Genomic DNA, 15,176 nt, shown 5'->3' on the forward strand with positions numbered 1-15,176 from the left:
GCATTCCATTCCGCTTCGGATGCCCCCAAAAGTACATCACCATCCTCTACCTGCTCCATGATGACATGCAGGCCGTGATCCTTACCAACAGATCCATCACAGACCCGATCCACGTCCGGACTGGAGTCAAGCAGGGCTACATCATTGCCCCAACCCTCTGTTGAGGACGTAACAAGGAGGGTCGATGAAGGTAGTGTGTTAGATGTAGTGCATATGGATTTTAGCGAGGCTTTTAATAAGGTCCCACATGACAGGTCACGAAAGTAAAAGCCCATGTGATCCAGGGCCAAGTGGCAAGCTGGATCCAAAATTGATTCAGAGGCAGGAAGCAGAGGGTATTGGTTGATGGGTGTTTTTGTGACTGGAAGGTTGTTTCCAGTGGGGTTCCGCAGGGCTCAGTAGTAGGTCCCTTGCTTTTTGTGGTTTTTATCAATGATTTAGACTTGAATGTAGGGGGTATGATTAAGAAGTTTGCAGATAGGCTGGGTTTGTTTTCTTTGGCACAGAGGAGGCTGAGGGGTGACCTTTATTGAGGTGTATAAAATTAGGCTGCGTCTATTTGTACTAACTGAAATGCAGCCGTTTCTCTGGCTCTCCATTTTCACATGACCTATTGCTGATTGGTCCCCTTGGAGGATACGTCACACTCCTCTGGAATGTGTAAGTGGAACCACCCAGTCCAAGTCCTGAGTGACTTTCCAATTTGTTATTCGATCCATTTTGACTCCCCAAAAGCCACCAAGTTGCAACTGAAGTCCCGTACCCCCAGCACATCTGCCTCCCACAGCATAGTCCCTTACCCAAGCACACGACTCTATCCCTTGCTCCCCCACTAGATGGGGCATTGTGCGATTTTTACCAGGTTTATTGGGTATGAAGTTAATAGTGACAGTGTCGTGACTTCTGGATTTCATCCACCTGAACGATGTCCCTTGTAACACACGCACCAGGGGTTGGAAGAATGTGATCCGTTTTCTGAGTTCCCCCTCTCTCCTCCGATTTCTCCCCCCCCCCCACCCCACCTGTCTCTCTTCCACCCCAGGCTGTCTTTCTCTCTTCCCCCCCCCCCCCCCCCCGCCCCTCAAGCGCGCGCACGGTATCTATCTATTCCCCCACCGCCTCGCCCCCCCAACCAGGCGCTCTCTCTCTCTCTCTCTCTCTCTCTCTCTCTCTCTCTCTCTCTTCCCCCCCCCCCAGCGCGCCCGCACGCGCTCTCTTTCCCCCCACCCCCAGACGCTTGCTCTCTCTTTTCCCCCCGCCCCCCCCCAGCTTGCTCTTGCGCTCTCTCTTACGTCACCCCCACCCCCCGCTCCAGGCTCGCGCGCTCTCTTTCTTCCACCCCCCCCCCCCCCCCCCCCCCAGTGTGTGTGTCTCTCTCGCTCTCTTTCTCGTTCTCTCTACCCTCCTTCCCCCAGGCTCTCTCTCTGCCCTCCTCCCCCCAGGCTCTCTCGCTCTCTCTCGCTCTCTCTCGCTCTCTCTCTCTCTTTCCCCCCCCCCCCTCCCTTGTTCATCAGTCTATTATGGGTTACCTTTTCAAAGGCCTTTTGAAAATTTAGGTAAATTACATCTACTGCATTACCGTTGTCTACTGTCCCTTTTACCTCTCCAAAAAATTCAATGAGGTTGGTCAAGCAAGACTTTCCCTTTTGAAATCCATGCTGACTATTCGTTATTATATTTTTGGTATATAAATGTTTTATTTTCTCCATCGGTAGGGGTTCCATTATTTTTCCTACCATCGATGTTAAGCTGACATGTCCATAATTCCCTGGACATGTTCTATCCCCTTTAAATGTAGCTATTATGTTTGCTCGCCACCAGTCTTCTGGCACTACACTCTTTTCTAACGAATTATTAAATATGTGTAGTCTTTCTTCCCTAGATTCTTTTAAAATGTGTGGATGCAATCCATCCGGATCAGGTGTTTTATCCTGAGTTTGATTAGAATATTTAATATATCCTCTCTTTATTTTAAATGTACTTACCTCATTACTAATCACACCATCTAATGTTATGTCCACCTATTCTATCTCCCTGGGAAATACTGAAAAAAAATAATTATTTAATATTTCTGCCATCTCTCCATCATTACTTGTGGTATTATCCCATTCCCATCCCAACCTTCCTTTATGTATTGATGTGCCTGTAAAATATTTTACTATTTTGTTTTATGTTCTTTGATACATGCAGCTCTTGGTGGGGTGCAGATCATCAAGGTCAATACTTCAAACCTGGTGTCTGCTGAATTACCTGAATATAGCCAGGGTAGTGACTGAGTGCTGCAATTGGAGTCAGGAAATGGGAAAACCTGCTCCTGATTACTATGCAGTGACCTTGCTAGAAATGTGCATGTGTGGACATGGGTTGAAGACTGGATCAATCTTGGCTGCGATGCCCACCGCATCCCATGATCAAGTAGCCTGCATGTTCTCATAACCTTGACTCGTACATGAAGACCATAAATAATTACCACTTTTGCAAGTACTAGAAGGCTGCTGCTGACTATAGAATAGTGCTTAGATGAGTCATAGCCTTTGGGAGAAGAGATCGGCTGAAGGGTAAGATTTTTGACGAGGACATAGAGGCAGATAAAATATAAATCAATCATTGCTGAAGTCAATAGCAAAAGGTTGCTGGGGACTTAGTCGGCAGAATATGAATCGTAAAACAGCCATAAGATGGCAAATAGATTGGTCTGGTTGAATCCTACAAAATACCACGACTAAATGGAGTGATTGAGGCAAATTAGCTGAGATGCATTTAAGGGGAAGCTAGACAAGTACATGAATGAGAAAAGAATAGAGGGATATGAATGAGTGGGAAGATGCTCATGTGGAGCATAAACACCGGCATAGATGGTTGGGCTGAAATAGCCTGTTTCTGTGCTGTAAAATTCTATTTAATTCTATGTAAAATTATCAAAGTTCATTCTCAGTGAGACTCAATACTGACCTCAAAAGAGCAAACATAAAAAATTATGTTTACCCTACAAAAAGACACCAATGAATTATTTGGGAACGGTATAGAGAAATTTATTGTTGGAAGAAAGAAAGTTGGTTAAATTTTCTTTTGGTGCTCGTTCACCAGTTATGCCAAACTCTTAAAGCTGCCTCTTTTGCCAACCAGGAATTATTAAAAACGCACAGATTTAGTTCAACATCTGAAGCTGAAGTGCAGTTTAATGACAACACCCAGTGTTTTCCTCTGCACGTTAGTTTTAACCAAACACCACATTTTGGGAGCATCTTGCATGTATTTCAGACTCAGTTTTCAAATAACATTTCTCTTCTGTTGTAGGTGGCTTTGGTGTATCCAAACAATGACCCTGTGGCATTTATTGTGGCATTTTACGGTTGCCTTTTAGCAGAACTGGTCCCTGTGCCCATTGAAGTACCACTAACTAGAAAGGTAATGAGATACATCATCTGAACTTTTGATCCCAAGTTGGTATTGGTTCTGTAGCATTAGATTGGGGTCATTGAATCTACTGTAGTGCTAAAATATTTTTCTGAAGTACTCCGTATTATGTTTCCTTTGCTCTTGGTAGGATGCTGGCAGTCAGCAGATTGGCTTTCTACTTGGCAGCTGTGGTGTGTCAGTCGCTCTCACCTGTGATGCCTGTCACAAAGGGTTACCAAAGTCCCAAACTGGCGACGTGGTGCAATTTAAAGGTACTATCACACACTTATTAGTAAGCAGGGGATAATAAGTAAAATAACCACAACCTTTTTGAAAGAGATGTCAGAACCAGGAAGTCCTTCACACAAGAGAAAAGAAAGCAACTTGCATTTGCAAAGCGCCTTTCACGACCTCAGAATGTCCCAAAGTGCTTTGCAGCCAACTAAGTACTTTTGAAGTGTAGTCACTTGTAATGTAGGAAAAGTGATCCAGCCAAAAACCCTGGAATCATTTACGAAACAGCTGTATATTGTGATGATGTGGGAAGGTTCTTATTGGATGGATGATCAAAGATGGGCTCAATACCTTGTCAATCTGCAACTATTCCATGAGTTACAGTACACGTGCCTGATGTGCTTTCTATAATGGTTGATTGAACTTCGGTAAGAATATGTTGTACCAACACTGGTTTAGATGATTTTTTTTCTCCCTTTTTGTTTAACTTTAGTGGTCAGCACCAGCAGGTAGTGGATTTAAATGGCTTATCAGTGAATGAGTACACAGCAAGTACAACTAATTCATGATGGCCATTATTCTGTCACAGAAGTGGCACAATATTTTGGTAGTGAATTTTTACTGGAGTTGGTTTTCCTTGACAGCAAGATATTACTACTAAATTTATCAAGATTACTATCAAAATCCAATAATACATTTTAGCACACAATTAATGCAATAAGTACTTGGCGGATGATTTTGGAAATAATTGTAGTGAAGTACTTTTTGCCAATTTGATTGTTGGAATTTAATCTGCCCACCCTACATCAAAACCTCATCACCAGACCAACTAAACTCTTTGTTCTATTTGTAGGTTGGCCTCGACTGGGTTGGTTTGTGACCGATGTTAAACACTTGTCAAAGCCTCCAAAAGATTGGCACCCTATGATCAAGGATGCCAGCAATAATATTGCTTACATTGAGGTATGTTCTGAACTAATCTCACTATATTTAACCTAGTGAGCATGCATAAGTCCTTGAAATGTTTTTTATTCAGCCAACTAAATCTTGTATTTTTTTGCAAAAATGATGGTGGTGCCTTGAACTAAAAATTTGTAACAAAATTTAAAACACAATGCCAAAAAATTATCCTACTATATATTAGCAAAAGGATAGTTAGAAAGCCAATCCAAACCCTTAGGAAACCATATGGAACTGAGTTGGAGGATGAAAAGGAAATCGTAAACATAGTAAACTACTTCTTGGGAGGTTTGTACCATGGTGGACTTTTAACAGTGTACAATCAAATATCAGCAAAGTTGAGATTCTAGATGTGGATGTAAGGGGATGCATATTGGTAAATCCTGAGGGATGGATGAACTGCAGCCCAGGTGCTTAGAAACATGATAGAGATTTGTGAAGAATTAATGATCACGAAGCAGTCAGTGAACATTGGCCACATGCAGTTCCTATATTCAGCGAGGCAATTACAGACCCTTTAGCTTGGCCTGAATAATTGGATAACTAATAGAACCAAGAATCCTAAGCGGATCATCCAGATCTTGGAGATTGTGTAAAGGAAAGCATCAAGATTGATCTTTGGCATTGGAGGGATAAGCTGTGTAGAATGACTAGACAAGCTGTTGAGGCTCAAAATAGAAATCTCCAGAGGGAACTTTGGAGGTGTATAACATTTTTAATGTAATCAGAAAAATAAACCCAAATTAGTGTGTTTAGATATAGGACAGACAAACAAGAAGGCAGAGGTTCAGAGTTTTGATTGGCAAGTTTAGGTTTGATGCCAAGAAATATTTATTTGGATAGAAAGCAACCAACAGCTGAAACAAGTTGCTGGGAAGAGTGGTGGGAGGCCAAGACATGGGAGTCATTTAAGAAACAATTAGATGCTGCAATGGGAAGATTGTTGGGTTGGTGTTGTGAAAGGATAAAACCAAATGGGCCCGTGGTCCTTTTATTCAAACCTATTTTTGATGGTGCACTCTCAGCAAATGGTTGAGGATAATTCATACAACGTTTACTTAAAGCATCTTCCTGTCAATTTTCCCGATTGTATTTAGTTAGAACAAGCTTGTCCTAGTTGTGCTACGGTGGCTTAGGGCACACCTGTCTGACAGCTGGTATGGTGGTATAAAGTAATAAAGATGCATGTAAACTAAAAACAATGACTGGGTGCTTCAAGATAGTTTAAATGATGAGCATCTAGCCAGTGCTATACAGTGCAGAGAACAAGAATTCCTCTGGTTGTTTGTGGCAAAATCGTAAATGTGTTTTCAATACACAAGTTTATGAATTCTCTACAAATAGTGAAGAGAGGAAACTTTTACCCTCTTGCACTTAAGTTGAAGAACATTTCAGGTATTTTGTGTGAATACTTTGACAACTACTATTGATGAACTAACTTGAATGGTAGATATCTATTGCAGGCCAAAACTGGATGTATGTTCAAGGGCTTGGCTGGTATAACTGATTTAATCAAAGAGGTGATAGAATCACCTCTGATTGCAGATTAATTTGTTTACATTGGTGTACATGAAAAGTGAATAGCCTATAATTTTTTAATTTTAATTTGTCTTTTTTTTGTTCCTCCTTCAGTACAAGACCAGTAAAGAAGGAAGTTCAATGGGCATCACTATATCTCAGACTGCCATGTTGGCACATTGTCATGCCCTTAGTCAAAGCTGTGGATACATTGAAGGTGAGTTAGTTGTGCTCAATTGATATTCAGCCAAAAGCCACTTTGCTGGATGTTATGTGATCGGATTCAACAAATTTTTAGTTGGAACATTGGAGGGAGAACCTCATGGATAAGATTTATCACTTGCAACCCTGGATGATGGGAGGATCTGCCAACAGGGGCCCTTGACCAATAACTGAGGCAGAGTGGAGTGTGCATTTATCTTGCTTAATTTTTCCCCTTTATCTATTGAAGATGCTGACTTATCTATGTTGGTTCCAAACCTAGCTCTGTCAAGCCCGTGTAGTGGCTGGTGTGCAAAGGCCACCAGACTAAAAAAAACAATCCACGCACAGGCATCTTTCACCCTTCAAGATTTAGTTCGGGACCTGGAATTTCAGGTCCTTCATTGAAACACCTGTGAACTTTCTGACGTGGAATCAAGTCATCCTCGATTCGAGGGACTGCCTATGATGAGAGGTTCCAGAAGTAACAACAGCCCTCTGGTACCTCACCAAAGTCGCAATTCTTCATGTGTGAGCTTAGACGATGAATATTTATTTGAAAATTATTTTACCCTTTGGGGGAGGGGGAGGTTATTTCAGTCAAGCCTGTACCTCGGCGTATGGTTATTCCATGTCTGTAGAGATCACTGGATGGTTATCAGGGTAGAAACTTGGCCTAATTTTTAATGTTTTCCCCCTTCCCAAACCTGGGGTGTTAAGGCCAATTGCAGCATCCCTATTGCCATTTTGGCAGAGATCAGTTCAGGAATCAAAGCTGAGACCTTGCTGTATGGTTCACAGTTAGTGATTTTAGATATTAAACCAACTGGGGATGCTTTGAGTGTGCATCTACTGCAAGATACTGTCTGTATTTCAACATGTTTTCCCATTCTGGTGTTGATTTTGTCAGTTATTTGACATGATCTGAGATGATAGATTTACTTATACAGAGAGATTTTACAGAGCTTACTGGCTGATGCATTTTATGTACCTGAAACTGATAAACATATTGAAGTGGAGGAGATTGTTTATGAATTGGAAGCAGTAGCCCCCAAATCAGTGATGTGATGGAATTTCACAGATATATAACTTGGATACTTCATGATTGGGAGGGTGAGACTCTGTTTCAAAGGAGATTCTTTTTTAACAGAATTGGTGTTGAAGTATAATTGATTTGCACACTTGGAACATAACATAACTAACAGTGGTATGAGGAGGGTTGTAAGACCCTTCATAGCAATGCTATGAAGCAGATTACAGTAAATTTGTCAGAGCAGCTGCATAAAGCAAGTTACAGCTGAGTTGTGATGTAACTTGTGTTCTACATTTGTATTGCAGGGGAGACATTAACAAACGTATTGGACTTTAAACGAGATGCTGGGCTGTGGCATGGCATTTTAACTGTAAGTATAGTCTCCAGGTTTGTCTTTGAGGGACACTGACGCTCAGTTTTTCCATGCACAGTAAATGAACATGCTGTCAGCTGTTCACAAAATATAAGCTTGGATAACTATGATACCTAGTACCTGTATTGTTTCCTATATTCACAAATTGGATCACTTGATTTTATCACATGCTTTCATGTGGAGAAATTAGTTGAGTCAGATGGGTTGTATAAATAGAGCTGCCATTACAGTCCCCATGGTTTAAAACAGGCAAATAGTGCAAACCATTTGCCATAACTATTGTCAATTACAAAGTCACCATTTAGTGTGTCAGCTATTTTGGGCAGATGCAGGTGTTCAGTGAGTAGTTCGCAACTTGTTACGGTGTAATTAGTTATTATACTTAATCATCTTTAAGTGGTATCGACTAATACTGTAGGTATTTGAAGAAATTGTGAACAAGGTGTTTGACAAATGCATGAACAGGGCCAGCTTTCAAGCCTCAGTTAGATTTTTTAAATGAGTTGCTAATTGAGGATTTTGCATGCTATGGTGATATTCGAAAAGCTTCGTAGCTTTCGCTACTTCCTGATTTAAATAATTCTATGTCGCGAGTTTGTCAATTGGCAGCAGTTTGCAATTGAAGAGACTTCTTCAGTTCACCTCACAAACAACATCATATTAAGCGTCCAATGCGTATAGCGCGCAAATCGCATTAGCACCAACGCGCTCGCTATAAGTGATGGGGGCTGTTTTGAAGTTTATTCACATTCAGGTGTTTTGTTCTAAACATTTACAATGTATTTTTTTTAAATCGCCTAAGCTGTTGGTGAAGAAGAGAGGGGAAGAGAGCCTTGGGGGGGGGGGGGGGAAGAGAGCTTGTGGGGGAGAGCATGAGGGGTGGGGGAGAAGAGAGAGAGAGATCTTGGGGGAGGAGGGGAAGAGAGAGAGATCATGGGGGAGGAGGGGTGGGAGGGAGGGGAGGGGAAGAGAGAGAGAGAGATCTTGGGGGAGGAGGGGAAGAGAGAGAGAGAGATCATGGGGGGGGGTGGAGGGGAAGAGAGAGAGAGATCTTGGGGGGGGGGGGGGGGGAGGGGAGGGGAAGAGAGAGAGAGAGATCTGGGGGGGAGGGGAGGAGAAAAGAGAGAGAGAGATCTGGTGGGGGGGGGGGAAGAGAGAGGGAGAGATCTTGGGGGGGGGGGGGGGGAGAAGAGAGATCTGGGGGGGTGGGAAGACAGAGATCTTTGGGGGGGGGGAAGAGAGGGGGAGAGAGCTTGGTGGGGGAAGAGAGAGAGAGAGAGAGTGCGCTGGGGTGAGGAGAGAGAGAGAGCACTTGGGTGAGCTTGGAGAGGGGAGAGAGCTTTGGGGGGGCGGGTGGAGAGTGAGTTTGGGGGGGTAGTGGGGAGGTAGGGGAGAAAGAGAGAGAGAGTGCTTGGGAAGGAGGAAGGGGGGGAAGAGAACCTCGGGGCAAGGGGGGAGAGAACTTTGTTGGGGCAAGGGGGGAGAGAGCGTGCGGGGGGGGGGGGAGAGGGGAGAGAGAGAGAGAGCTTGGAGGGGGCTGAGAGAGAGCTTGAAGGGGGCTGAGAGAGAGCTTGGGGTGAGGGGGAGAGAATGAGAGAGCTTGGGGGCGGTGAGAGAGCGCTCTCGGAGCGGGGGGGGGGAAAGAAAAGAGAGAAAGCTTGGGCGGGGGCGGGGAAGAGAGAGAAAGCTTGGGGGGGGTGGGGGCGGTGAAGAGAGAGAGCTTGGGCGGGGGGTGGGGGGGTGGTGGTGAAGAGAGAGAGCTTGAGGTGTTGGGGAGAGAGAGGGAGCTTTGGGAGGGTGGGGGAGAGAGACAGAGAGCTTGGGGGGAGAGAGAGACACGGGTGTGGGGGGGGGGGGCGCGATCGGACAGAAGGGAGGGAACTCAGAGAAAACTGATCACATTCTTCCAACCCCCTGGTGTGTGCAACCTCGCTGCATGTGTTACAAGGGACATCTTTGGGCTGGATGAAATCTAGAAGTCACGACACTGTCACTATCCACTTCATACCCAATAAACCTGTTAACAATCTGCACGCAATGCCCCATCAATGGGGCGGGGGGTGGCGGGTCAGGTCATGCACTTGGGTAAGGGACTTCGGCTGTGGGAGGCAGCAGATGTGCTGGGGTAAGGGTCTTCAGCTGACGGAGGTATGCACTCGCACTGGGGTAATGGACTTCGACTGGAACTTGGGGCTTTTGGGGACATCGATCCTCTGGCTTCTGAAGTCAAAATGGATTGAATTACAAATTAGAAAGTCACTTAGAACTTGGGCAGGGTGGTTCCACTTACACATTCCAGAGGAACTTCAGGGTGTGGCTTATTCTCCAAGGGGACCAATCAGTAATAGGTCATGTGAAAATGGAGAGCCAATCAGAGAAACGGCTGTATTTCAGTTAGTGCAAATAGGCCTAATTTTATACATCTCAGTAAGGTCTCCCCTCAGCCTCCTCTGTGCCAAAGAAAACAAACCCAGTCTATCTAATCTTTCCTCCTAGCTAACATTCTCCAGTCCAGACAACATTCTCGTAAATCTCCTCTGTACTGTCTCTCGTGCAATCACATCTTTCCTGTACTGTGGTGACCAGAACTGCACTCAGTAGTCTAGCTGCGGCCTAACAAGTGTTTTATACAGTTTAAGCATAACCTCCCTGCTCTTGTATTCTGTGTCTCGCCTAATAATGGCAAGTATTCTGTTTGCCTTCTTAACCATGTTATCTACCTGGCCTGCTACCTTCAGGGATCTGTGAACATGCACTCCAAGGTCCCTTTGCTCCTTCACACTTCAGCGTCATACCATTTTATATGTATTTCCTTGCCTTTTTAGCCCTCCCCAATTGCATTCCCTCACACTTCTTCCAGATTGAATTCCATTTGCCATTGTTCTGCCCACCTGACCAGTCATTGATTGTTTTCTGTAGTCTACAGCTTTTTTCTTCTTTATCAACCACACAACCAATTTTAGTATCGTCTGCAAACTTCTTAATCATACCCTACTACATTCAAGTTTAATGAGATAACGAACTATCACGCGAAAATGCAGAGAACTGTTGGTATCCTGGAGAAATTTTCAGAAGGGGACGATTGGGAGGCCTTCGTGGAGCGACTCGACCAATACTTCGTGTCAATGAGCTGGAAGGGGATGAGAACGTTGCCAAACGAAGGACGATCTCGCCCTCTGCGGGGCAACAACCTATGGCCTCATGAAGAATCTTCTTGCTCCGGTGAAACCAACAACCAAATCGTATGAAGAACTGTGTACACTGGTCCGGGAGCACCTAAATCCGAAGGAGAGCGTTCTGCTGGCAAGGCATCGATTTTACACATATCAACGGTCTGAAGGCTAGGAAGTGACGAGCTACGTCGCCGAACTAAGGCGCCTTGCAGGACATTGCGAATTCGATGGATTCCTGGAGCAAATGCTAAGAGACTTCTTTTGTGCTTGGCATTGACCATGAGGTTATCCTTCACAAACTATTGACTGTAGAAACACCAAACCTGAGCAAAGCCAATAACGACAGCCCAGGCATTTATGTCCACTAGCGATAACACCAAACAAATTTCACAGCATAAAGAGGTTTCGGCAAATACTATACACAAAAGTAGTCATTTACAGGCAGGAATGCATATGGCAGAACGTATATGCTTGCAGCTGCGTTCAGATGACCCAGAGTCATTTAACACCTTGTTGACTGCGGAAGTGATCATCAAGCCCATCAATGCTGCCTCAAACACTATGCGTGCAAAAGCTGTGGAACAATGGGACACCTCCAGTGAATGTGCAGACAAGCTGCAAACCACCACGTTGCAGAGGAAGATCGATCCATGGTGGATAAAACTGAACTAGAGACTCGAACTGAGAAGGCAGAAGTGTACGGGATACACACCTTCACCACAAAATGTCCACCGATCATGTTAAAAGTCAAACAGGATGGAATTCCAGTATTCATGGAACTGGACACGGTTGCGAGTCAGTCTATCATGAGCAAAAAGGCCTTCGACAGGCTGTGGTGCAACAAGGCACACAGGCCCAAGCTTAGCTCCATTCATACCAAGCTGAGAACTTACACTAAAGAGCTGATCCCTGTAATTGGCAGCGCAGCATAAAAGTCTCCTATGATGGAGCAGTGCACGAACTCCCACTATGGATTGTGCCAGGAGATGGCCCCACACTGTTCGGCAGAAGCTGGCTGGGGAAAATCCGCTGGAACTGGGACGACATCTGAACGCTCTCATCCGTCGACGTCGCCTCATGTGCCCAGGTTCTGAGCAAGTTTCCGTCGTTGTTTGAGCCAAGCCTCGGAAGTTTCTCGGTTGCGAAGGTGCAGATACACTTGATTCCCGGTACACGACCCATCCACCACAAGGCACGGGTGGTACCATATATGATGCGAGAGAAAGTGGAGATTGAGCTGGACAGGCTGCAGCGAGAAGGCATCATCGCACCGGTGGAGTTCAACGAGTGGGCCAGTCCGATTGCTCCGGTTCTCAAGGGCGATGACACGGTCAGAATTTGTGGGGACTATAAAATAACGATTAACCGTTTTTTGCTACAGGACCAGTACCTGCTACCCAAGGCAGACGACCTATTTGCGATCCTAGCTGGAGGAAAGACATTCACCAAATTGGACCTGACCTCGGCCTACGTGACGCAAGAGCTGGCGGAATCTTCGAAAGGCCTCACCTGCATCAACACGCACAAAGGTCTGTTCATCTACAATAGATGCCCGTTTGGGATTCGATCGGATTCAAAGGAACGTGGAGAGCCTGCTAAAGTCAGTTCCGCGCACCGTGGTTTTCCAGGACGACATATTGATCAAAGGTCAGGACACTATCAAGCACTTGAAGAACTTGGAAGAGGTTCTAAGTCGGCTAGATCGTGTGGGACTCCTGTCGAAGTGTGTTTTCCTGGCGCCAGAGGTCGAGTTCTTAAGGAGAAGAATTACAGCAGACGGCATTAGACCCACCGACGCCAAGACGGAGGCCATCAAGAACGCGCCGAGACCACAGAACGTGACGGAGCTGCGGTTGTTCCTGAGACTCCTCAATTATTTTGGTAATTTCCTACCCGGGTTAAGCACCTTGCTAGAACCCCTACATGTGTTGCTACGCAAAGGAGATGACTGGGTATGGGGGAAATCACAAGAGGCTGCTTTTGAGAAAGCCAGAAATCTGTTCTGTTCCAACAAACTGCTTGTTCTGTATAACCATGTAAACATTTAGTGCTAGCTTGCGATGTGTTTTCATACGGGGTCGTGTGTGTGTTACAACAAGCAAATGGATCGGAACATTGCAACCGGTCGTCTATGCGTCCAGGAGTTTGTTCAAGGCCGAAAGGGTCTACAGCATGATTGAAAAAGCTCTGACATGCGTGTACGGGGTAAAAAAAAATGCATCAGTATCTGTTTGGTCTTAAGTTTGAGTTAGAAACTAACCATAAGCTGCTCATATCGCTATTCTCAGAGAGCAAAGGGATGAATACCAATGTCTCTGCTCGCATCCAAAGATGGGCGCTCACGCTGTCTGCATTTCACTATGTAATCCGCTACAGACCAGGCACACACAACTGCGCTGATGCTCTCAGTCGGCTACCATTGCTCACCACCGGGGTGGAAATGGCACAGCCTGCAGACTTGATCTTGATGATGGATGCATTTGAAAATGAAAAGTCACATGTTATGGCCAGCCAGATCAGGACCTGGACCAGCCAGGATCCCCTACTGTCCCTTTTTTTAAAAATTGTGTCCTCCATGGGAGCTGGTCCAGCGTCCCAGTGGAGATGCATGAAGAGATTAAGCTGTTCCAGCAGCGCAAAGACGAAATATCCATACAGGTGGACTGTCTTTTGTGGGGCAATCGCGTGGTTTTGCCTAAAAAAAGTCAGGGAAACATTCATACGCGACCTACACAGTACCCACCCGGCATGAAGGCTATAGCCAGATCCCATGTGTGGTGGCCTGGCATCGACTCAGATTTGGAGTCCTGCGTGCGCCAATGCAACACTTGCTCTTAACTGAGCAATGCACCCAGTGAGGCACCGTTAAGTTTGTGGTCATAGCCCTCCAAACCGTGGTCTAGGATCCACATTTACTTTGCTGGCCCGTTTCTAGGCGAAATGTTTTTGGTTGTTGTGGATGCTTATTCAAAATGGATTGAGTGTGTAATAATGTCTATAAGCACATCCACTGCCACCATCGAAAGCCTATGAGCCATGTTTGCAACATACGGCCTGCCTGATGTCCTCATCAGCGACAATGGGCCGTGCTTCACCAGTGCTGAATTCAAGGAATTCATGACCCGCAATGGGATCAAGCACGTCACATCTACCCCGTTCAAGCCCGCATCCAACGGTCAGGTAGAACGAGCAGTCCAAACCATCAAGCAAAGCTTGAAACGGGTGTCGGAAGGCTCCCTGCAGATCCGCCTGTCCCAAGTCCTGGTCAGCTACCGCACCAGACCCCACTCGCTCACTGGGGTTCCCCCAGCCGAGCTGCTTATGAAAAGAGCGCTCAAAACAAGGCTCTCTCTTGTCCACCCTGATCTCCATGATCACGTCGAGGACAGACGGCATCAACAAAGCATGTACCATGATCGAGCAAATTTGTCACGCGATATGAAGTCAATGACCCTGTATTTGTACTCAACTATGGACATGGTCCCAAATGGCTTGCTGGCACTGCCATAGCCAAACAAGGAAGTAGGGTGTTTCAGGTCAAACTCAGAAATAGACTAACTTGCAGAAAGCGTTTGGACCAAACCAAACTGCAATTCACAGACAGCTACAAGCAACCTGAAGAAGACACCACCAACTTCGACCCTCCGATACACACACAAGTGGCAACCAACATCACGGTTGACCACGAAGCTGAACTCACCATCCCCAGCAGCGCAGCAAGGCCAGCTGCACAGCAGCCCAGCGAAGAACCAACCAACTCACCTACACCTGCATTTGTACCGAGACGATCGACTAGGGAGTGAAAGGCCCCAGATCGTCTCGCCCTGTAAATAAGTGTGCTATTGACTTTGGGAGGGAATGATGTTATGTATGTAACCAGTATTATACCGTCACCAGAAGGCGTACCTGTTGGAGTCCCAAGGGATCCCAGCATCCCTTGGGAGCACTATATAAGCAGGCCTCCCATGCTGTATTAACACTCTGGAGATAGTCGTTGAGGGAAAGGGTGGGTGGGACAGGTTTGTCGCACGCTCTTTCCGTTGCCTGCGCTTGATTTCTGCATGTTCTCTGCGATGAGACTCGAGGTTCTCAGCGCCCTCTCGGATGCACTTCCTCCACTTGGGGCGGTCTTGGATCAGGGACTCCCAGCTGTCAGTGGGGATGTCGCACTTTATCAAGGAGGCTTTGAGGATGATTTTTTAGCATTTCCGTTGCCCATCTTTGGCCCGTTTGCCGTGAAGGAGCTCAGAGCAGAGCACTTGCTTTGGAAGTCTCGTGTCTGGCA

General features: G+C 45.7%; 1 protein-coding gene across 2 annotated transcripts in view; it reads left to right on the top strand.

Moving 5' to 3' along the window:
- LOC139260043 (disco-interacting protein 2 homolog A-like) overlaps positions 1-15,176 on the top strand; it is a 441,929-nt gene that overhangs the window by 257,684 nt on the left and 169,069 nt on the right. For both annotated transcript variants that reach the window (XM_070876128.1, XM_070876127.1), the window contains exons 10-14: positions 3,298-3,408; positions 3,548-3,671; positions 4,487-4,596; positions 6,226-6,328; positions 7,651-7,715. In XM_070876128.1, the coding sequence (XP_070732229.1) occupies positions 3,298-3,408; positions 3,548-3,671; positions 4,487-4,596; positions 6,226-6,328; positions 7,651-7,715 (513 nt within the window). The remainder of the gene's footprint in view (positions 1-3,297; positions 3,409-3,547; positions 3,672-4,486; positions 4,597-6,225; positions 6,329-7,650; positions 7,716-15,176) is intronic.

The sequence above is a fragment of the Pristiophorus japonicus genome, chromosome 3 (genome assembly GCF_044704955.1).
Source record: "Pristiophorus japonicus isolate sPriJap1 chromosome 3, sPriJap1.hap1, whole genome shotgun sequence".
Lineage (NCBI taxonomy): Eukaryota > Metazoa > Chordata > Chondrichthyes > Pristiophoridae > Pristiophorus > Pristiophorus japonicus.